Source organism: Phyllostomus hastatus, unplaced genomic scaffold (genome assembly GCF_019186645.2).
Source record: "Phyllostomus hastatus isolate PE091 unplaced genomic scaffold, TTU_PhHast_1.1 phas_contig_210, whole genome shotgun sequence".
Taxonomy (NCBI): Eukaryota; Metazoa; Chordata; class Mammalia; order Chiroptera; family Phyllostomidae; genus Phyllostomus; species Phyllostomus hastatus.
In genome coordinates this window covers 38,228,106-38,249,421 of record NW_025333737.1, presented here as the reverse complement: position 1 = coordinate 38,249,421, position 21,316 = coordinate 38,228,106, and the positions used below count along the sequence as shown (strand labels likewise).

At 70.8% G+C, this 21,316-nt stretch overlaps 1 protein-coding gene across 2 annotated transcripts in view; it reads right to left on the bottom strand.

Annotated features, from left to right (window-relative positions):
- Nucleotides 1-6,232: 6,232 nt before the first annotated feature.
- The window catches only part of BAHCC1 (BAH domain and coiled-coil containing 1), a 52,446-nt gene continuing 37,362 nt past the window's right edge, over nucleotides 6,233-21,316 (bottom strand). For both annotated transcript variants that reach the window (XM_045836127.1, XM_045836128.1), the window contains exons 11-28: nucleotides 19,451-20,299; nucleotides 16,187-16,386; nucleotides 15,917-16,053; nucleotides 15,399-15,512; nucleotides 13,396-13,513; nucleotides 12,497-12,770; nucleotides 11,694-11,876; nucleotides 11,308-11,609; nucleotides 11,027-11,122; nucleotides 10,790-10,943; nucleotides 10,586-10,700; nucleotides 10,385-10,460; nucleotides 10,177-10,285; nucleotides 9,466-9,585; nucleotides 9,152-9,328; nucleotides 7,855-9,041; nucleotides 6,943-7,179; nucleotides 6,233-6,571 (exon numbers count right to left, since the gene is read on the bottom strand). In XM_045836127.1, the coding sequence (XP_045692083.1) occupies nucleotides 6,365-6,571; nucleotides 6,943-7,179; nucleotides 7,855-9,041; nucleotides 9,152-9,328; nucleotides 9,466-9,585; nucleotides 10,177-10,285; nucleotides 10,385-10,460; nucleotides 10,586-10,700; nucleotides 10,790-10,943; nucleotides 11,027-11,122; nucleotides 11,308-11,609; nucleotides 11,694-11,876; nucleotides 12,497-12,770; nucleotides 13,396-13,513; nucleotides 15,399-15,512; nucleotides 15,917-16,053; nucleotides 16,187-16,386; nucleotides 19,451-20,299 (4,655 nt within the window). In that variant the 3' untranslated portion in view covers nucleotides 6,233-6,364. The remainder of the gene's footprint in view (nucleotides 6,572-6,942; nucleotides 7,180-7,854; nucleotides 9,042-9,151; nucleotides 9,329-9,465; nucleotides 9,586-10,176; nucleotides 10,286-10,384; nucleotides 10,461-10,585; nucleotides 10,701-10,789; nucleotides 10,944-11,026; nucleotides 11,123-11,307; nucleotides 11,610-11,693; nucleotides 11,877-12,496; nucleotides 12,771-13,395; nucleotides 13,514-15,398; nucleotides 15,513-15,916; nucleotides 16,054-16,186; nucleotides 16,387-19,450; nucleotides 20,300-21,316) is intronic.

Below are 21,316 nucleotides of genomic sequence, written 5' to 3'. Positions count from 1 at the left end.
GTGCCACACTGGAGACCAGCCCAGCTCTGAGTCAGGACAGCAGACAGAGCCCAGGTGCCTGGTGCTCCTGCAGCTCCTGGGCCCCCGGCGGCCGACTGAGGGAGAAGCCGCCCGCTTTCTGGCTGTGCCTGCCCCCCCGCCCCTCATCGCCCCGTTCCTCCCAGGTGTCTTGCTCCTGAGCTGCGGGTGCTGCACCTCTGCTCAGAAGCGAGCTCCCTGGTGCGGGGGATGGGCGGGGTTCCCGGAGCAGGGCTAGGAGTTCGCTGGGCTCACGTGGCCTCCGCTTCTGGTGGGGCTAACTGCTGCGGCGCCGCGGTGGAAGGGCCGGAAGTCACCCAGCGGCCACCACTCGCCGCCTGGTTCCTCGGGGCCACGGACTCACAGCCGTGACATGAGGCCTGCTGCCGCCACCGAGGGCTCGTCCGCAGGCGGTCCAGGTCAGTCGTGGCAAGGAGGCGGGGGAGGTTCACCTCGGGGTCCTCGGGGCGTGCCCTCCGACTGCCTGCTGCGCTCTCCCAGCGAGCCCGGGGCGGGCTGGGGGGAGGGGAGGGGACAAGCAGCCCTGGGGCGGGTCACGTGCCCCCCTGACGGTTAGGAACGCTTCTCCATTGAACACGCGCTGCACGGACACGGGCATGCAGACGCTCCGCCTCTGGGCACCGCCCACGATGTCTGTCCACTCTCCCTCCTCAAACCACCTCCCTGACTCGTCTGTCGTTTGCTCCTTCCAAGCTCCTCATGTGTGGCCAGACGGCCAGGCACTGCCCAGACTCTGTGTAGACCTTGGCCTTGGACATGCCGACTCAGTATCCCCGCTGTGGGCCACTCGGGGCTGGGCCGGCACCTGCTCAGAGTGTCCATGAGCCCGGCTGCTGCTTCCCCGGTGAGCAGGTGGCGGAGCTGCACCGAGGCCGTGGGTTTGTGGCACGAGTGGGCTCCGGGGGCCTTCTGGAGGCGTCCTTCCTGCCCCACGGTGGGCAGCTGTGGGTGTCCCTGGTTAAGGACAGGCGGGCTGGGGAGCGCCCAGTTGACCTTGGGCAGCTGGGTTTCGAGGTCGGCCCATTGTGCCACAGTGGCAAATAAATATAGGGTGCCGGGTTAAATACAAGTTTCAGACAAACAACAAATGATTTTTAGCATAGGTGTATCCGTAAAGTGCACGGACCACGCCCATACGACAGCTAGAGTTATTTGCTGTTTATCCGAAGGCCGAGTCGGACTGGGCGTCCTGCGTTTTGTCTGGCCGCCCGCCCCACTGCGGTCAGGGTTGGGTCCCGCTGCGGCCGGGTACCGAGCCGCCAGGGGCAGGCTCACAGGTGCTACTCCCGCGGGCGGCCACGGGGAGCGAGGGGCACGGGGCGCGGGCTCACGTGTCTCACGGGGCTACTCAGGCCGGGCTGTGCTCAGAGGTTGACGCAGATTGGCTCAGCTTGGGTCACATGCCCACCCCAAAGCCAATCACCGTGGAGCGGAAGGCAGAGGTGTCCTGATTGGCCCTGCCAAGGTCAGGTGAGCATAGGGTTTCCAGGGGTGCGTGCGCGGTGCAGAGAAGCCTCTTCCCGCTGCTGGAGGCGCTTCTGGGTCCCCAGGAAAGTGGTCTTGGGCAGTCACATCCAGTGGGCACCCCAAGAGGACAGCCATTGCGGGGGCTTTGGGGGGCCCCAGGCCTGGGGTGCTGGCCCAGGATAGGGGGGTGGCCGAAGGGCCGGGGGTGAGGGACAATCGCCCTGTCCGCGCGGAGCTTCCCGACCCGCCCTGCCCGCCGCCTGGCCTGGGTCTGTTTCTTATGCGTGAACGCAGAGTCCCGACGAGGGGCCACGCCTTACACTCGCTCCGAGGCTCCCGAACAAAAAGCGTGGTTTCCCCTTCCCCTCCCAGCACACCGGCTTGTGAGGGGGCCTCTCCGGGGGTGTCCGACCTTGGGGCGTCTCTGGGCCACACTGGAAGAAGCAGCGTTGTCTTGGGCCGCACATCAAATGGCAAACACTAATGAAAACGGATGAGCAAAAAAGGGTTTTTAAGTAAATTTACAATTTGGTGTGGGGCTGCCTTCACCCCCGCACCCTCCTACCTGCTGGGAGAAGCGCTGGGGCACTGGGGCTCCCGGCCGTTGGGGGAGGGGCTGCGGGAGGCCCCAGGGCAAGCCTGCCCACTGCCACCCCGGGTGCTTTTACTTGGGGGGGAGCCCTGATCCCAGCCCCCTGACTCAGCCAAAGCAGAGGGCCTGCTGGCCGGGACCCTGCAGTCCCCGAGTGGCAGACCCAGGCCTACGGGGTGCTCCGCACGTCACTGTTTTTGAGGTGACGCCGTGAAAGATGGCTCCGACCCCGCGCACCCATCACCCTGCCTTCCTCAGCGCTGGGCTGTGGGTTCCTTGGTAGGTGGGTGAGGGGGAAGGTGTGGCTTTGAGGACCCTGCCAGGCGTCCTCCTACGTGGAGCGAAGCTGGGTGGAGGGGGAAGGCTCCTCGCATGTTGTCAGAGAGGCACCCCTAGGGGAGCCCCCAGAAAGGCCGTGGGGACCCTGTTGTTGGGAGGGGCCCTGAGGAATCGCCAGGTGGGGGGCAGCCGGGCTCCTGAGCCGGGTGGTGGGGTGGGCCCCCGAGGCACCGTGTCCAGCCCGGGGACCTGTGCGTGTCCCCACACTCCCGGCCCCGTCGCCGCGGGCTGGGCCGTGTCCAGGAGGCAGCCAGCCTGCCTGCCTGGAGTGCGAAGCTCCCAGCGGGAGGCACGGCACGGGGCCGAGGCAGGGCCCCCGCATGGGGGTCTGGAGATGCCTTTGCAGCCTCCCAGGACCCCCCCTCCCCCCACCGCCCAGGCTCATCGGCGGGCCAGTCAGGAACCACACCGCACAGGCAAGGCCCTGGAGGCCCCCATCTCGCCCTGTGGCCTCCACCTGGCTTCTGCAGGCCTGAGTCCCTGGGGCCTCTCGGTTCCCCTGCCCATGGTGCTCTGGCTGCTGGTGGACAGCGAGGGGCCTCGGCCTCCCTGGACCCCCACAGGTCCGGCTGGAGCTTGTGCGTGGGGTGTTGAGACCCCCAGGTTCCAGTGTGAGGCGGCTCTCCAGTGTGACGCCCTCTCCGTCCACTCCCTCAGCTGGCACCCGGGGCCCCTGCGGCGGGTCCCTCCGCGCCACTGCACAGACTTAGGAGGCCACCAGGGGCCAGGCTGGACCGCCCTCTCCCGGTCCCTGCCCTGTCCAGGCCTCGGGGGCCTGGACCGTTGAAGCCCCTCGTCCCCGGTCGGCCTGTGGCTTGGAAGACGGACCGCAGCCCGCCGGGCTGTCGTGTCTCCTGATGAAACATCGCTCCCATTGACCTCGCTCTCCGGCGTGTCGTTTGTCTGGCTTCAGCGTTTCACACGCCGGCTCGTTCGTCTCCATCCAAGTGTGGGCCCGTGCACTTAACCCCCGGGGCTCTGCGGCCTCCCGAGCCCTCCCTGCCCCTGGCCCGGGGCCCTTCGGGAGGGCAGGGGGTCACCCCACCTGAGTTCGGGGGGGGTCGGGGAGGCCGCTGGATGGAGAGAGGGGAAGGGAGGAGGTGGGCTGGTGGGAAGAGACCCCTGAGGATGCACCGAATCCTGCTGCAGCCCCGACTTGCTGTGTCCCAATGGCCACCTGCCTCCCTGCTGGCCCCCACCCGCCCACACGCCCGGGGCTGTTGGTGGCACCTTACCCCCCGCCCCCAGTCCAGCGTATGCCCCTGCCCCCCACCCTGGGCCCTGAGGGCCTTTCTCTGGGTGCCAGCTCTTTCCTCAGGGGCTCCAGCCCCTCTGACTCCGACCCCGGAGCTGCAGAGTGAGGGTCTCAGTCTGACTGCTGACCCTCCACCTTGAGCCTTTGGTGCATTTGGACTGTTGTGCAGCAGAGAGGGGAGCCCCCCCCCACCCCCCCGCCACCATGGGGTTGCTGCCCCAGCCTTTGCCTCGCTCAGCCTCAGGATCAGGGCTCCTGAGGGGGTGTCAGCCCTAACCTGCCCCGCCCAACCCTCTCTGCTGCCTCACAGCCTCCCTGTGACTTCCCTTCCCCATGTGCCTGTGCCCTGTGGGGGCTGACCCTCCCGCTTCCCCTCGGGGGTGCCCGCCCTGGCCACAGGGCCTAGTGCAGGCTGGACATCTGACTCTCTCAGGTGGGACCTATAAGGCCACAGACCCTTGTCCCGGGGCAGCTTGAAGGCAAAGTCACCTCAAGCCCCAGGCCGGAGGGACTTTGCTCCGCTACTGCGGGGGTGGGGGTGGGGCGGGCCAGGGCCAGGCTCCGTGGGTCTGCTGAGACCCCCGCACCTCTGGGGCCTCCGGGGTGCCCCTGTGTGACGCACACCCCACACCGAGGCGCAGTCAGGATTCTGGACCACGGAAAACCTGTACAATAGTTCATATATTTATTCTTAAGCAAGTTATCAATAAAAAATTTAATACTAAAATGCATTTACATAGAGTTTGCTGTTCATAAAACCTTTGTGTTTTTGTTTGTTTTTAGTGTTTACATTGAAAAAAACCCACCCCTCTCTTAGTTTACACATTTACAACAGCCGAGCTTCTGCCGGGGCGGGGGGGCGTCGCACGCACCGGACGCAGACGCAGCGGGGGCGGGGCGGAGGGTGCGGGACACAGCTTCTCGCTGGGGGGTGGGGTCGGGAGGTGGGTGTGGGTCCTACACTTCCGGGCCCCTCCCCACCACCTCCCACAAACAGCTCCGGGCTCCCACTGCCTGCCTCGTCAGGCCACCCCCACGCCTCCCGGGGCTTCGGGCCCTGCCCCTCCGCCAGCGTCAGGCCTCTGCAGCCGCCAGCGGGGCTGGCCTCTGCCGCCTGCCTGGGCGGCCGCCAGGAATGAAATATTGCACTCGTGCGGAGGCGAAGGGGGAGCCAGGGTAGGGCAGGGGAGCCGGGGTGCAGGGGACCCCCTCCAGGTCCTTGCACTTCCTGCAGAGCTGCGGGGGCAGGGGCAGCAGGAGGGTTCCTGGTCAGAAAGAAAGGGGGGCCGAGAGGGGAGGGGTGTCGGGTACCTGCCGACACCCCTTGTTTCCCAGGAACTTGGGCTGTGTCTGTGGGTCACGGAAGAGCTCATCCTAAGGAGTGGTGGCTAATTTGGGGGCTTTCCAGGGGCGCCTGAGGGGACGCCTGGCCCTGAGTGCAGGCCAGGATGAGGCCGTCGGGGCACAGGTCCCGCGGGCCCTGTCTGTCGTCCCTCTTGACCTCCGGAGAAGTGAGGAGGTGACGAGTTCTGCGGGATGCCCGCCCAGACGGTGGTACCCAGGGCGCTGGGCAGAGAGGTGACAGCTCCCAAAGGTGCTGCCTGCGCCCAGGGCTGGGGTGCAGGCTGGAGGGGACCGCTCCTGCTGCAAGCGCCCCTCACGGGGCCATCGGCCCTGCCAGGGAGCTTCGGGGAAGGCCCCTGGAGTTGGCTAGGCCGGCCTCCCCCCACCGCTCTGAGTGCTGGCCGGACAGAGGGGGACCGGAAATAACGTGGACTGTTCAGGGGAGGAAACCGAAGCGTCCCTGTTTCACGCCAACACCCGAACGTCCTCGTTCGCCTGTGCTGTGTCGTCGGAACAGAGGGAAGGGACGCATGGCGGCTGCCACACTCCACTCAGGGGTCCTGGCTTTCATGTCAGCTTCCGGGACCCCCTCTGCCCGTGGAAGCCTCGGGGGCCAGCCCTCGTCCCCCCACCTTCTCCCCAGGAGATGGATCACAATGGAATGAACTCCAGCGTGACTGCCACCTTCCGCCGTCTCCCGAGACCGGCGGGGGCGGCGGGGGCCCTCCCTGGCCCGTCCTCGGGCCCCGGCCCCTGCTGCCCCCGTGGGGACTCAGCTAGGCTGAGGACAACAGTGCATTTTCAAAGAAAACTCCCCGGAACAAAATCCCTGCACACACACGCGCACACACACACACGCACCGCACACACATGCACATACACCCTCGACACACACGTGGGGAAAAGAAATCTCTTTCCACTATTTTTTCCATAAAACTTCCCCGAAGAAGTACACTATTTACATGGAGAAATAAATAGACAACACACCTGATTTCTGCTCTCCCTGGTGGGGGACAGTCGGAGGTACTGGGGAAATATGGCTTGGATTCTAATCTCTCGGGACGCGCTGATGGGGGAGCAGAGCGCCCGGGGCGGGGGGCCCCGCGGGCACAGTGGCCGCCGCGGCGGGCGGGGCTGGGGTCCGGCGCCCAGGAGCTCTCTCTTTCCAGGGACAGTGACAGAGAGCCTGGATCTCGCCTCGGTGGGTTTGCATATTTGCTCGCTCTCTCGCTCCTCTGCCCGCTCGGCGGGGCGCGGCCGGCGCCGCCCGCCCGAGTCCCCGGCCTCTGCGCCCGGGGCGCCGCGGACACCGCCGGGCAGGCGCAGGCTCAGCACAGGATGGGCACGCCGTCGGCCGTCACCAGGCGCCCCGTGGCGGGGTCGTAGGTGCCCGCCAGGTAGTAGAGGTCCCGCCGGTCCTGGCGCGGGCGGCTCTGCGTCATCCGCTCGTACTGCTCGCGCCCCACGACCTGGCACTTGTGGGAGATGGTCTGCACGTCGTTCTCGTCCTCGTGGCACGACTGGTACAGGGCGTTCTGCGGGGCGAGGGAGGCAGGCGCGTCGGGGGCGGGGCTTTGGCCTGCGTGCCCCGCCCACCCTGGGCGCGGCTCTGCACAGGGGGCCCCGGGACTGTGGCGGGAACCTGGCCCCCGAGAGGAGGGTGCGGCGGGCGTGGGGGACCCTGTTTCTGTGCGTGTCCGAACGTAGGCTCTGCCCGAGGGGGCGCGGGGGCGTGTCTGTGGGGGGCTGCAGGGAGGAACCTGCCGGGAGCAGTGTGATGCTCTGGGGTGCAGCCCCCACGGGGTGAAACCGCGGTCCGTTTGTGGGGAGCTGTGAGGGTGGGGCAGGGGTCTCGAGTCCTGGCTGCTGCCCACCCCACTCCGACCCCCGGCGCCCCAGGCCCCACCTTCCCGTCGCTGTGGCGCTTCCCCAGCTTGGTCTCCTCGGGGTGGTAGAACCACTTGACCTTCACCACCATGTTGCTGCCCCACGACTCCCACAGGCTCTCGATGCGGCCGATGTAGGGCAGGTTGGGGCGGCCGGCGGACAGGAACACGGCGCAGTCCCCGACACGCAGCGTCTCCTTGCCGCGGACGATGGCCTTGTAGAACAGCTTCCTGGCCTTGCCCTTCATGCCGCGCCTCTGCAGGGGAGACAGCCGCGGCCGGGCGTGGTGAGGGGGCGGGGCCCCGGGACCCGGGGCGGTGACGGGATGGACAGAGGAGAGTTTGGGGGACAGACAGCGAGTCTTGTGTGCGGGCAGGTGGGCCTGGGCGGCTTCACGGGCGAGAAGGGGCGGCCCAGCAGCTGGCTCCCCACCCCCGCCGCCCCCCGCCGGCAGGGCGGGGTTGGCCACGTCGGCCTCTGCGCTGCTTCGGCTGACAATGAGACCAGAAGGGACACTGTCTCTGTGGGCGGGGAGGCCTGAGCCCCGTGAGAGGTTCACGGCGGCGCAGTTCCCAGGGCAAAGCTGTGGGCCGTGACGGGCCCCGCCCGCGGTGCGTTCACAGAGGGGCACGCGTGTGTGTCTGTGCCCCAGTGTCTGCGAGGCCCTGCCCAGGCCCCGCGCGTGGCTTGTCGACGTGGAACGGCGCTCAGGGAGACCCACAGAACCAAGCACGGGGGTGCGCTGGGGCGCGCTCATGTCCCCGGTCAGACCGGCAGAGCGAGGACTCCCGGGGCCAGGGGGGTGCCGGCCGCTCGGATCCAGGTGGGGTTCTGTCCTTCCTCTGGGCGTCCCGGTTTTTTTGGACGGAATCGCACAATCCCGGCCGCAGAGAAGAGGGCGCCGCCCCGCCCTGCCCGCGGGGCCGCCTACCTGCGTGGGGCTCCCTGACCACTTCCAGAGCTGCCGGGCCGGCAGGAAGGCGGAGATCTTTGGCCGGTTCTCCACGGACGGCAGCCGCTGCCTCCGCGAACCCTCTTTGGCTTTGGAGAAGCTCAGGGCCTCCTTGCGCTTGAGCTTGGACTTGCCGCCGCCGCCGCCGGGGCCCGCGCCCCCACCCACCAGGGCGGCCCTGGGCAGGAAGCAGCGCTGGGCATGCGGGTGGGGGCCCCCGGCCTTGGAGCGCAGGGCCTCGGGCTGGGCCAGCAGGGCGGGCGCGGGGTGGGTGAGGCAGGCCTGCAGCAGCAGGGCTGGGTCCTCGTCGTCCGAGCTGCAGGAGGAGCCCTCGTCGTCCGAGGAGCAGAGGCTGGAGGTGGACAGGGAGCCCGAGGACGAGGAGGTGGATGAGCCGGAGGACGAGGAGGACACGGACAGGCGGGCCAGGAAGCGGGAGGGCACGCCGGGGGCCAGCCCGGGCCCGTCCTCCTCCTCGTCCGAGTAGGAGCTGTGGCAGTCGCTGTCGCAGGGCAGCGGGTACTCGGCCTGGCCCGCGAACTTGCGCAGCGCCAGCCCCACGGGCAGCGGGTGCACGGGCGCCCGCCCCTTCCTGTCCTTGCCCAGCAGGGCCGGGTGTGCGTAGCTGGGGCTGGGCAGGGGGCGCCCCAGCTTGGGCCCCGGGTCCTTGTCGCCCACGAGCAGCGCCTTGCAGTTCTTGTTCTTGGGGGAGGTCACGCCCTCGTGGTCCAGCTTGACCAGGAACTCGCCGCCCGCCCGGCGCCGCCCGCCCTTCTCTGCCTCGGCCCGCTCCGCCTTCTTGGCCCGCAGCAGCCTGTGGGCACCCCCGGGCAGGCCCGGCCCGGCCCCGCCCACGAAGGGCGCATAGGAGCTGGCCAGGCTGCTGAAGGAGGCAGCGCGGAGGCCGTCCCCGAACACGGGCGCCGCCACGCTGTGCACTGGGAACAGCGCCTCGCGGGCCCGCAGCCGCCTGGCGCCACCGTTGGTCTGGAAGAGGTTCTGCAGCAGGCCCGGCCCCTTGCTGCCCGCTGCCGCCGCCGCCGCGGCCTTCCGCTTGGTCTGCGCCACAGCGGACCAGCTCAGCAGCGGGCTGCCCCGGCGGCCCAGGAAGTGGTCGGAGGCCCCCACGGGGGGCTTGGCACCTGAGGCGAGGAGCTCTGCTTTGCCTGGTTGGGGGGCGGGGAGAGACGTGACCGAGCTACCCCCCCCCGCCGCCCCCGTGCCCCCCATTCCCCCCAGGGAGCCTCCCCGCCCGGTTCTGGCCAGTCCCGAGTACCGGCTTTGTCTTTGCTGGTGGACTTCCTCCCGGGGGTCTTGGAGACGTCGGGGCCTTCGTGCACCTTGGGGGACAGGCTGGGGGCAGCGGGCTCACTGGGCGGGGGGGCCTCGCAGGAAGCCTTCTTGGTCCTGCGGCAGCTGCTGGACACCAGCAGGGCCGGCGAGGGCTCCGTGCCTGCGGAGCGGACCAGCGGTCTCAGTGCTGGGCCCAGGGGTGGCCGCCTCCCCTCGCCCCCGCCGCGGGAACCTGCCGGACCCAGAGGCAGCCCCGCCCAGTGCTGGCTGTCAGGGCGGGCGGGGCCCCCGGCTCACACTGGATCTTGAAGTCGGGAGGCAGCAGCCTGATGTTGGAGACGGCGATGTGGCCGGTGTCCCCGTCGTCGAACTCCACCACCACCGAGTCCGGGTCCCCCTCCTCGTCGCTGGAGTCGCCTAGGGGCGGGGATGCGGGGGGGGGGGGCTGAGCACGCGGCCCAGCCTCAGGGCCCACGGGGCTCTCCCTGCGGTCCCCCGGAGGACGGCAGGGTGGGGCGCCTGACAGACGAGGCTGGGATTACTCTGCTCCTCGACCACACAGGCCTTGGAGCCTGCAGGGCGGCTGGCAGGCCCCTCCGCCCCCGCAGCACGGCTGGGGGCAGCGTCACGTCCACCCGTCACCCCCGCACTGGTGCACACACGGGGACTCGGGCCAGCTCCCCCCACACACGTGTGCAAATGCACACCTGGCCCACCGCCCTGCCCGTTCATCACCTGTCAGACCCCAGGAGCCCCACCCACCCGACCTGGGGGATCAGGGTTCACCCCAGTGGAGCTGGGCCCATTGACCAGTCCACAGCCTCTGGGGCCGGGGCTCTGGCTGTCCTGCCCTGCAGGTCTCTGGACAGCGGGAGCCCCTGTCCCCCGCCCCCCGCACCTTCTCCCACTCACTAGGGATAGGTCCTGCTCCCCTGCCTCCTGGCTGGAGGGGAGGGGCTGGCCAGCTCATGGGGGTGGAGGGAGTGGGGGGGCGCGGCCATGGCTCACCTCGGACCACGTTGCCTGGGTACAGGCAGCGGGATCTCTGGCTCCAATAGGCGCAGACCCGGGTGCCGGGCGGGAGGAACCGGCTGGACTGGGGCCGGACATCGAGAACCTGCAGGTGCAGCCGAGGCGGGAGCGTGAGCAGCCTCGGGGGAGGGCCGGGGGCAGCCAGGCCACCTCCCCGGGCTGGCCGGGCGGGGGGCCCCCTCACCGCCTCCTGCAGCAGCTGCTCCAGCGAGTAGATGCGCTGCCGGTTGCCTCTCTCCCCGTCGATCACGATGCTGTAACTGAGGGGCCAGGGCGGGGGGGGGGGAGGGGGCGGTGTGAGAGGGGCCTGCGGGTCCACGGCTGCTGCCCGAGCCCCTCCCAGCCGGCCGCGGCGGTGCCCACCCTGCCCGCAGCCCGGCCTCACATGTCGGGCGGCTGCAGGGTCCTGACGCTGCCCGCGTACAGCAGACTGTCCTCCTTGGGGATGAGCACGGGCAGCCCGTCCTGCAGGTCCTCCTTGTGGATGGTGCAGGAGCGCGCTGGGGGACAGGGCTGTCAGAGCCTGGCCGGCGCCCCCTCCCCCCCTCCCCCCTAGCCTGCGCTCAGCGCCCCTCCCAGCCGCTCTCACCCAGGGCAGCGCTCTGCTCGGAGCTCAGGGGACCACCAGCCTCCTCCTCTTCCTCCTCCTCCTCCTCCTCCGAGAAGCTGCTGCTGTCGTCAAACTCGAAGTCGTCCTCCACAGCGAAGCTTTCCAGCAGCCGGCTCACCGCCCGGCCCTTGCCCTGGGGGGTCGGGGGGTCAATTTCCTGGGGGCGGGGTCTGGGCACTCCCGCTAGGCGCCAGGGGTGGGGCGGGGGGAAGCTACCTGCTTGCCGACGGCCTTGCTGGCCTTCCTGCCCTTCCCCAGGACGGCCTTGGCGTTGCGGGGCGACAGGGCGATGGACAGGGTCCCGTTCTTGCGCTGCGGGACAGTGGGCGGGGCTGTGGCAGGCTGGCACCGGCCTCCCCACCCACGGCCCGCCCCGAGGGCGTGGCTCAGACCGGCCCGCCCCCGTGCAGGGTGTGGCGAACAGAGATGGGGACCGAGGGCCCCGGAGGCCTCCCCCGCCAGCCTGAGACCCTGGGGTGCCCGCCACGCTTGCTCACCCGCAGCCCTGGCTGCAGCACCGAGCTCTTGCGGGTGGCCCTCTTGAGGCGCTCGCTGGCCAGCTGGCTGCCCTCCTCCCGGCAGGGCAGGGCCCTCGCAGGGCTGAAGAGGGCGTCCCGGCCCGGGGGGGCCCCCGGCTCTGCTCGCAGTCCGCCTTTGGCCTTGCCCTTGGCTTTCTTCTTGCCTGGTGCTCCCGGGGGCCTGCGCCCGGGGGCCCGCTCCAGCTTGGTGCCCACCTTGGCCTTAACCGTTCGCCTCTTGATCTTGACCTCGCTCTCCGGGCTGGACAGGCGGCAGGCCCCTGCGTGCGGGAGCGGGGGCCGTGGCAGGGACTCCAGCTCCCGGGGCCCCCCGGCCGCCCCAGCACCCCCCGCCGCCCGGTTACCTAGCAGGCCCTGCCGCTCCCGCTTCTTCTTGGCCTTCTGGTTGGCCTCCATCTTGACCACGGAGGAGGGCGAGGGCCCCAGCACCGCCCCACTGGCCCCCGCTGGCAGCGCCAGCCCGGGCTCCGCGGGGTGCGCTTCCGTGCCCAGGCGGCCCTCGCAGCCCTCACTGTCATAGCCACTGCCTGGGGGGGGTGGGGGTCAGGATCAGGGGCGTCACGGCAGCACCATTTGGGGCCGGGGGCCGGGGAGTGGACCGTTTGTGAGCGTGGGTGACCGGGGGCTGTGAGTGGGGCCCCGTCACCGTCACGGAGCTGACGCGGCTGCTCTGGTGTGGTACGTGTCCAGGGGAGGGTGGGGGACAGGGACGGGAAAGGGCGACCTCTCTCTGACCCTCACTTCTCTGCCTGCTTTCCTGACACCCGGGCCGTGGGGAGCGGGCCTCTCGGGCTGGGGGTCCCCCCCACGTCGCCCTCCCCCTCGGCTCCCCCTCCCCGCATTCTCTGTCAGGCAGGCCTGGCGGGGGCGGGGGCTGCTGGGGAGGAAGTGTCTGTTTTTCCAGGCCCCCGGCTTCTGGTCCTGTTTGCTGGGGCCCAGATAACCCTGCAGGTCAGCCTGGCCGGACGCGGCAGGGGGAGTGGCCGGGGACAGGAGAAGAGCTACTTTTAGCCCTTTTCCAGGATGCCCTCACTCGCCCCCCGTCTGGGGGGGGCCCAGGGAGCTCTGCCCCGGGGAGGGGCCTCCTACCGCAGCCAGAGGGCCCGGCCCCTCAGGGGTCCTGGCGGCCCTCCGCAGACCCACTTGCCTGCCTCCGGGGCCGTGGCCGCGGCCACCTCGGCCGGGAACTTGGGTGTCAGCTCCCTGCTGCCGCCGCCCTCGGGCTGCAGGTGTCTGGCTGCCGCAGACACCTTGGCGCTCTTGGCCCGGGACAGCTTCTTCCGGACGCGCCCCCCTGGGAATGGGCCGAGGCCGGCGGGCAGTCCCTTGCTCTTGACCTTTGGCTTCAGCTGGGCGACCTTGTGGGCCACTGCGGACGCCAGCTCCCCCTGACCACGGCTCTGCTTGCACCGGACCTTCTCCTGAGGACCACAGGGGCAGCAGCTCTGGGCGCTGGCCCCGCCCGACACTCCAGCCCCACGGCGGCAGGTCCCCCGGGCCTGCCCTCCCGGAGGGCCGAGGGGGCTCCCGGCCTGTCCCGCCCCCGACTCCACCGCCGCCCCTCCCGCTGCCCACCCTGCTTGGGCTGGGGGGAGGGGCGCCGAAGGCCCTGGGGTCTCTGAGTGTCCTGGGCAGAGGGGCCAGAGTCCTGCTCTGGGGTGGGGGGGTGGCGGGCAACGTGAGAAAATGCTCAGAAAATGCCCAGGACCCTGGAAGCGGGGTGGGCGGGGCTGTGCCCTCACCAGGCCACGCCCCCCCACCCCGTGTATGTGCCTGAGGCTGCGGCCCTGGGGGCTCTCACTCCCAGGAAGTGCCCACGACCCCCCTGGGTCCCTCTCCTGCTGGCGTGGGCTGGGCGTCGTGGAGCGTAGTCAGCCGGAGTCGCCCTGCAAGTTCGGGGGCCGCCTCCGCTGGGAGGGACCTGACTCCGTGCGTCCGCCCGAGTCCCGGTCCCAGCCGTGCGTGGGCTGGGGCCCGCTCCTCACCTGCCGCCCGACCCCCACCCCCCCGCGCCCCGAGCCCGAGGCGGGGCCGGCGGGGACTCACCGCAGCGCCGGCCTGCAGGCCCACGTAGACGCCCTTCTCCAGGCGGCCGCGCTTCTTTGCGGGCGCCTCGCCGTCCCGCAGCTCGGCGCACAGCAGGCTCAGGCTGGGCCGCACCGCCCTGGGGTGGGGGGAGGGGCAGGTGGGCACCCCGCGAACGGCGCAGCCCCCCGGCTCCTGGGAGGGCGCCACTTCTCTCCCGGCCAAGGCTCCTCCCTCAGAGGGGCACACGCTACTGCGGGGCGGGGGGGGGGCCCGAGCCTGGGCTGAGCCCCTCGGACACCCGCCTCGCTGCCCGTCCCCTCCGCCCGCTGACTGGGCGGGAGGCCCCTCGCCCAGAAGCCAGGCTCTGTGGGCGGCGGAGCCACCGTGTGAGTGGGACTGTGGCCACAGTCTTTCCACTGGGAAAGGGGACCGTGACGACTGTGCCTGTCAGCAAGGCCGAGGCCGGAGCTGAGGGCTCAGTGCAGCTGCAGGCCCAGGGGCGCCAGGGGCGGCTCTGAGAATGGGGGGGGGGGCAGCCGTCAGGGAGACCTGCGCCCAGGCTCCGCCTCCCGGCCCCGGGGACCCCTGCTGCTGGTCTCAGGCCCCCCAGAGCTCCGTCCTCTGCTCTCAGTTCCGGGTCTGGAGGCGGAGGACCCTGTACCGAGCCGCCCTGCTCCCGGATGGGGACTGGGAAGTTCGGACACCCAGCCTCAGTTTCCCTGAACCCCGCAAATAGGAGGCTGGGAGTGGCTGCCTGTCCTTCCCCAGATGGGGTGGGGGCTGGGCCATTCGCTGCCCCTCCCCCACCCACATGGTGGTCACTGAAATAAGTCACAGAGGGGGGCTGAGGGTCCTGGCGGGCCCTGGCCTCGTGTGGTTGGACTCTGCCTGCCTTTACCTCTCTGCCCGGAGAGGAGGCCAGGTGGGAGCCCGGCCTGCAGCCGCACTCGGCCCCAGGACACCAGCCGTCCACTTCCTGCCTGGGCCCGAGTGCCTACACCCCGGCAGGGCCCACGGTGGGAGGGAGAGTGGGCCGGAGGGAGCCCCGATTCTGGGGAAGGCGGGGCCCCGGACCTGGCTGCCTCCCCTCCCCTGAGGCCGCTGCCTTCCCGCCAGGCCCGGCCCTGGCCCCGCGGGCTCAGGGGAGAAGGTGTTGCAATGCCAGCTCCAGGAGGGGCCTGTGCAGCCGGGGCGGGGGGGGGGGGCCCTGGCCAGCAGCCCCCGCAGCAGCCCTGGCTGGCCCTCAAAGAAGACCCCGGGGGCCCCTGCCGGGCGACACCTGGGCAGGGCGGAGGAGGGAGGGCCCGGGAAGCCCCCAGCCATATGGCGCCCCTCCCGCCGGCAGCCGCCGCGGACTCCCCCTCCCCGTAACCTTCTCCGCGTTTGCTAATGTTTTGTGACATAAAGCCCCGAGATTAATTTTTCGCCTCTGTCTTAATTGAAGGAACCATTTAGTGCCGATTTAACTATTATTACCAAATCATGAGGATTGATGCCGGGCGCGCATGCCCGCGCCAATCGCGTTTGGAGGAGCGCGGAGGATTTATGCAAATGGGCCTGCCGGGAGAGGCAATTTGTAGCCGAGAAGGACAATTATCCCGGGCCGGGGAGTGCGGCAACGACCGCGCGGCGCGGGTAATGGATAATCACATCGCGCGGCCGCCGTGAGCAGCGCCGCAGCGTGACCGACGACTTTGTGCCGCGCACATGAAGAGGCTTTCACGCAAGGCCGCCTCGCACGGGGGGGCGGGGGGCGGCGGCGGCGGGGGGCAGGGGCGCCGCCGAGGCCAGGTGCGTGCAGCTGGCGTGGCCGCGCTCCAGGCCCAGGGCGGCCCCGAGGGGAAAGGGGCTCCGGGCGGGCCGAGGGCGGGCGGACCGCGGGGACTCTGTGCCGGCTCTGCCCGCCGCACACTCCGGGCGCAGAGTTCAGGGAGGAGGGGCGCCCGCAGCCCCCCCCTACCCCCAGACCCCACCAGGTGCCCACCGGCCCGGGCGGGGCGCCCCGAGCACCCGGGACTCACTTGACTTTCTTGACGTCGCCCCCCGGACGCAGCGCAGGCAGCAGGCTGGAGAACTTCCGCTTCCTCGGCCGGCCAGGCCCTCGCCGCGCCGGGCTGCGCGAGCTCTCGTCCCTCCTGGCGGCCACGGGAGGGGGGTCAGGGGCTCCGGCCCACACTGGCTCCCCGATGGGGGCTGGCGGGCGGGGGCACTGGCCTTCCCACGTCCCTGCGGTCCCCACCTCCCGGGCCCAGAGTCCTGCACGCACCCGGAGGCACCCACAAAGGCCCCGCCAGCCTCTGCCCCCGCACTGGCCTCTGCGGGGCGTTCTCCCGCCGGGAACCACCCCCGCCCGCACCCCCAACCCCGTTGGCTCCCCTGCTGGGGAAATGGCTCCCAGATCCCAGCTTCCCGCCGAGCTCAGCCCAGCATGCCCTGGCTGACCCCTGACCCCAGGGCAGCAGCCCCGGACTGGGTGACACATGTCCAGGCCCCCGGGGTCCAGGCCGCCCTCGCCCCCCGCCCCCCGCCCGGGCCATACTCGGGGTCGTGTCTGCGCTGCAGGCGGGCCAGCTCCCGCTGCTTCTCCTTGTAGCGCCGCTGCAGCTCAGCCAGCCGCACGCGCATCTCCACCTCCTGCGTGTCCAGCCGGTCGATGGCGGCCTTCAGCGGGCACACCTGAGGGCCAGGGCAGGGGCCGTGAGCCACCAGGGCCCCGTGTGGGGCGGGCGGGTGGCCAGGCCCAGTGCTCAGAGGCCCCCCCCCCCGGTCACGGCAGGGGGCAGTGGGGTGCCCAGGGGCCTCCACTCACAGGCTTGCTCTTGGGGGTCCAGGTGTCCTTGCGCTGGAGGATCTGCATCCGGGGCGTGAGCGGGGGCGCCCCGCAGGGGCCGGCCTCGGGGGGCCGGGCCGAGGAAGCGGGGCTGTCCAGGCCGGCGGCCTCCACCAGGGACCAGGCGGAGGCCAGCGTGGCCAGGCGCCGCAGGTTGAAGGTCAGCACGTCCTCCTCCTCTGTGGGGAGCACGAGGGTGGGCGTGTGAGCGGGGAGAGCGGGGAGGCGGGCCGGCACCGCCCCTCCGAGGGGCTCTGGACGGCTCGCATGGCCCAGACGCCCCAAGGCCGCCTGGCCCCCGAGGGGTGAGGACCCCGAGCAGCAGGGTACGCACCCAGCGCCCGCCTCGGTGGGACAACATCCCCTCTGGCTACCTCAGGCCAGGCCCGCTGGGACCACGCAAGGGCAGGACCCAGGCCCGTGCCTGCCACCCTTCCAACGGACACGCCTGCACCTTTGCGCCCACCCCCAGATTATTAGAATCTGGGGCGTCAGAGAGGGGCGGCCTCCCACAGGGTCAGCGCCCGGCCGGAGTCACTCAGGGGAGCGGCCAGAGTGGAGATGCCGGACCCGGGGGGGCAAGCATGGGTGGGGGTGCTGGAGGCAGAGATGGGGGCGGGCGCACAGGCAGGTGGACCCCAGCTGGAGCCGCAGCCCAGGAAGGGCCGGGTGGCTTAGGGGGAGGTCTGGGCGGGAGAACACGCAGCCAGCTCCGCCCTCGGGCAGAGCCTGGGGACAGCGGCACCTCGGCAGCCACGGGCACACCCAGCACCCCAAACTTGGCTTCTGATCCCATCCTCCGAGGAGAGGCCCTGGGCTCCCGGGGGAAGGGCTGACTCAGGGTCAGTGGGGGCTCAGCGCGGGCCAGGGACACGGGACGTGTGGAGAACAGCAGGGGCACACACACGGGCCGGCCACAGGGCCGGGGCTGGGGCAGTTTGTGCGTGAAATTCAAGAGCGACCGACAGACGGCCCCTGACAGAGGAGGACAGGACCCGGGAGTCGCACCGACGCGGACAGACAGACAGACAGACAGAGGAGTGAAATGCGGGCGGAGGAGCGGGCTGCCCCCCCTCTTCCAGCGGCCTCCCAGGAGACACCTGCTCGCTCCAGGGAAGCGCCTGGCCCCCACCGTGGTGGCGCCAGGATGGTGGCGACCCACACCCTCAGCCATGGAACAAGCTGGAAGCTCACGCCTCTGGGTCTCAGTTCTGGGCTGAGGCCAAGGGAGACCCCCCACCCAGAGATGGTGGCTGGGCCCACGTTGCCCGGGAATGGGGCAGTGGGGGGCACGCACACCCCACCCCCAGCAGCCAGGCAGTGATCTCTGCAAGCCAAGTTTTAGCTGAATGTTCTGCAGGGTCCCCCCGTCTCCTGGGGAGCGCCTCGGCTCCCCTCCCCCTGCGCAGTCTTCCCTGAGGCCCCCCACTCCTCACGCTAACCCAGCTGACCCCCCCGCAGTTCACTGGGTGAACCGGGGGAGGGGGTCCTCTCTGGGCACCAGACGACACCCTGCGCGGCTCTGTGTACTCCGGGGGCTGTGGCGGGGACACAGTGACAGGTGCACCCCGCGCCCGGGGTGGGGGGGAAGCCCTGGCAGGCTTCGGGCTCCACAGACTTGGGTGGCGGTAAAAGCTGGTGGTGGCTGGCAGGGCAGGGCAAACGGGGGCGGGCACACACACGACTGTCTGTGCTCGGCGTGCTGGGGGGGCAGTTCGCCGAGCTCCCTGGACTGCGGCCCAGGCAGGGGGCACCCGCAGGCTGGGGGTGCTGGAGTGGGGGGTGGGGACAGCGAGGGCGGGCCAGCCCTGGCCCTGGAGCAGACGGTCTGTGGGCCGCCTCACCTTTGCAGACCTGGTGCCTCCTCACCCCCCATTTCCTAGGCCCCCCACCTGGCCTTCACCCACTGCTCTGTCCCGCCCGGGGGACTCCAGGGGGTCTTCTCTTCGGAGGAGGGGGCAAGAGGTCCTGCCGTACCCCCGGGACCCTCACGCCTCCATCTCCGCCCACCCTCCCCCGTCTTCTCCCACGTTCTCTCCGGGCGTCCCGCCGGGGGACGGAGCTCCCCTCGGGGCTAATTCCAGGCGAGCGGTCACTGCGCTCGTGGGGAACAGCTGTGGTGCCCAGGCCACTTCATGGGGACTGAGGGGGGTGGGCGCACAGGGAGGGGGTGGGCCCGGAGGGGAAGATGGGCGGAGACCCCGCCCCGGCCGCCGCAGCGCCCGCCCGCCCTGGGACACGTGGCCTCCACGTGAGTGCGCACTGAGGGGGCGGGCGCCGGTCCAGCAGGCGTCCACACGCACTGACCGGGTGGCCGCGCACCCTCAGGCCAGCCACACTCACCCTGGGGTCTGGACCCTGCCCAGGGCTCTCGGCCTCACCCTGCAGCCGGGGCTCCGCCTGCCAAGGGCTTGCCTGCTAATCGCCCCCCCCCACGTCCCCCCGGCACCGAGGCCCGTGCAGGGGACACGGCGGCCTCCGGGGAACCCACTTCTCGGGAACACCTGCTCTATCTGCACAGCACAAAAGGCTCCGGCGGCCGTCGGGTGCCGGGAAGCTTCCCGCTCTGGGAAGACAAGCCAGCAAGCCAAGGGCTGGGTGGCGCTCTTTCTGGAAATACCGGCGCAGCAGCACACACCTGGCCGAGGGCTCCCTGCGGGGCAGGAGGGAGGGCCGTCCGGGGCTCCCTCAGACTCTGCATCTCACTGCGGCAGCGCCAGAGCTCCGCCTGTGCCCTCGGGCTGGGGCGGCTGAGGGGCGCCCTGGAGCGCCCTGTCCTGCGCCCCCAGCCCCCCCGTGAGGCCTGGGCGTGGGGAACAGTCTCAGGCCACCGCCCCCGCCAGGCCGGCAGACACGTGTCCGGGCCCGCAGACCCGCTCAGGCCCCGGGAGGGAGCCCAGGCGGCCACGGGGGATCGGGGTTTGGCAGCCTGCAGAGGGGGTGTGCACGCTTCCCCGCTTCCTGGGCTGCGAGGAGGCCTCAGTCCAGGCACCTCGCCCCCACCCCTCCGTGGGGGGCCTGGCACTCCCACGTGCGGGGGGGGGGGGACAAGCCGGAGCCTCCCTCAGGGTGTCACGAACACTATAGCAACAGGGTGCTGTCTGGGGGCCCCTCTGCAGCCACCCTGAACACCCAGCTCCTGGGGACCAGTCGGGCAGCCAGGGCTGGAGGCGACATGGGTGGGCACGCCGCTTTCCGGCGGGTGGGGCCCCGGGCCGGGGCGGGGGTGGCGGCAGCGCTCACCTGGCAGGGCCGGCTCCCTCCTCTGCGGCTGGAAGTCCAGGCCGGCCAGCTCGCTGAGCAGGGCGATGCCGTGGGTCCCTGAGCTGGGGGGCGGGAGGGCTGTGCTGGGCGGCCCGGGGACAGCAGGGGGCGCAGGGTCTGGCGGGCCGATGCCAGGCAAGTCCCCCAGGTCGATGGTGGCTGCCACCAGAGCGTCCAGGCCCAGCAGCACCCTGGGCAGGTGGCTGTCGTCCGCAGTCAAGCCCCAGTCCCCCTCCTCCTCCTCCTCCTCCTCCTCCAGCTCCTGCTCCTCAGACTTGGCCGCCTCCTCGGGCCCCACCTCGCGGGGGGCCTGCCATTCGCCCTGCTCGGCCCGGTCCAGGGTTCGGGGGCCTCCCGTCTGCCGCTCCAGGGCCCGGCCCTCAGCCCCCGGCGGGGGCTCTTGCTCCCCCTGCTCCCCCCCCTCCCCCGTAGTCCTCTCCTCTTGGGCCCCTCCCTGAGTAGAATCAGCCAGGCCAGTGGCTTCGGGGCCCCCTCCCTGGAGGAGGGCCCCACATCGCAGTTCCTGTAGCCCCTCCAGCGGGCCGGGGTCTGCCGTCTTCTCTGGGGGGCCCTGCTCAGCAGGGCGGGGGATGGCAGCGCGGTCCCGGGGGGCCTCCCTGGCCCCCGAGGGCAGCCCAGGCTCCTCCAGGCTCTGGGGGCTTCTGCGGGGCGGCTCCCCGGGCACGGGCGTCCTTGGTGGCTCAGGCCGGGCCCTGGGGACCGGGGTTTGCATAGTTCTGGGGTCGGAGAGGTCAGGCGAGTGCACGCTGGGGGGCAGGGACAAGCAGCCCGAGCTGGCCGCGGGGCACGGGTGTCCGAGAGGCAGGTCTGCAAACAAAAAGGGGGTGTTAGCAGGGCAGCTGCGGCCAGGGCGGCCCCGAACCCCTCAGACCCACGCCTGGGAGGGAGGGGCCCCCGCCAGCCCTCTGCCTGCCCATGGGTGAGGCAGAGACGGGGCGCATCACGTTGGGGCACAGCAGGAGAGCTCCGGGTGCAGGAGGGCTGTGAGCCCCGCCTCCCGCTGTGCCCCTGGGGACTCCCGGGGGTCCCTGGGGGGCCATGTCTGGCGTGGTGTGGTGCGGCTAGCCAGAAAAGGGGGGAGGTTTAACTCGAGGAGCGTGAATTGGGGGCTCCCCTGGACCAGAGCGAGCCAGCAGCCCGTGGGAGGCATCACGCCCCATTAACGGCAGTAAAAAAATCGGGGGGAGAAGCCTAAAACCCCCAACAGCTTCTGCTGGCTCAGTCTCCTTCTCGTGGAATCGGGATGGCTTTCATGTCGCCACACGGGTTCCCGTGTGGACTCGCAGCCCGATGCAGAGAGGAGGGCACAGCGGGTGGCGGCAGGGGTGGGTGCTGCAGGGGCGGGTGCTGTAGGGGCGGGTGCTGCAGGGTGGGTGCTGCAGGGGTGGGTGCTGCAGGGGCAGGTGCTGTAGGAGAGGGTGCTGCAGGGGAGGGTGCTGCAGGGGCGGGTGCTGCAGGGTGGGTGCTGCAGGGTGGGTGCTGCAGGGGCGGGTGCTGCAGGGGTGGGTGCTGTAGGGTGGGTGCTGCAGGGGCGGGTGCTGCAGGGGAGGGTGCTGCAGGGGTGGGTGCTGCAGGGGTGGGTGCTGCAGGGGAGGGTGCTGCAGGGGTGGGTGCTGCAGGGACAAGGCCAGACCAGAGCCCCCCTGCACAGGCCCCCTCCTCGCCTCAGGGCCAAGCAGGTGGCACCTTTGGCCCGGACAGCCAAGGACAAGCTCCTGGGCTCAGCTTCGAGGCCGGGGACAGGGCCTGTGGCTGTGTCCCTGAGGTCCTGCCACTGTCCACAGTGGGCTGGGCGCCTGACCATTCCCAGGGCCCAGTGCTGGC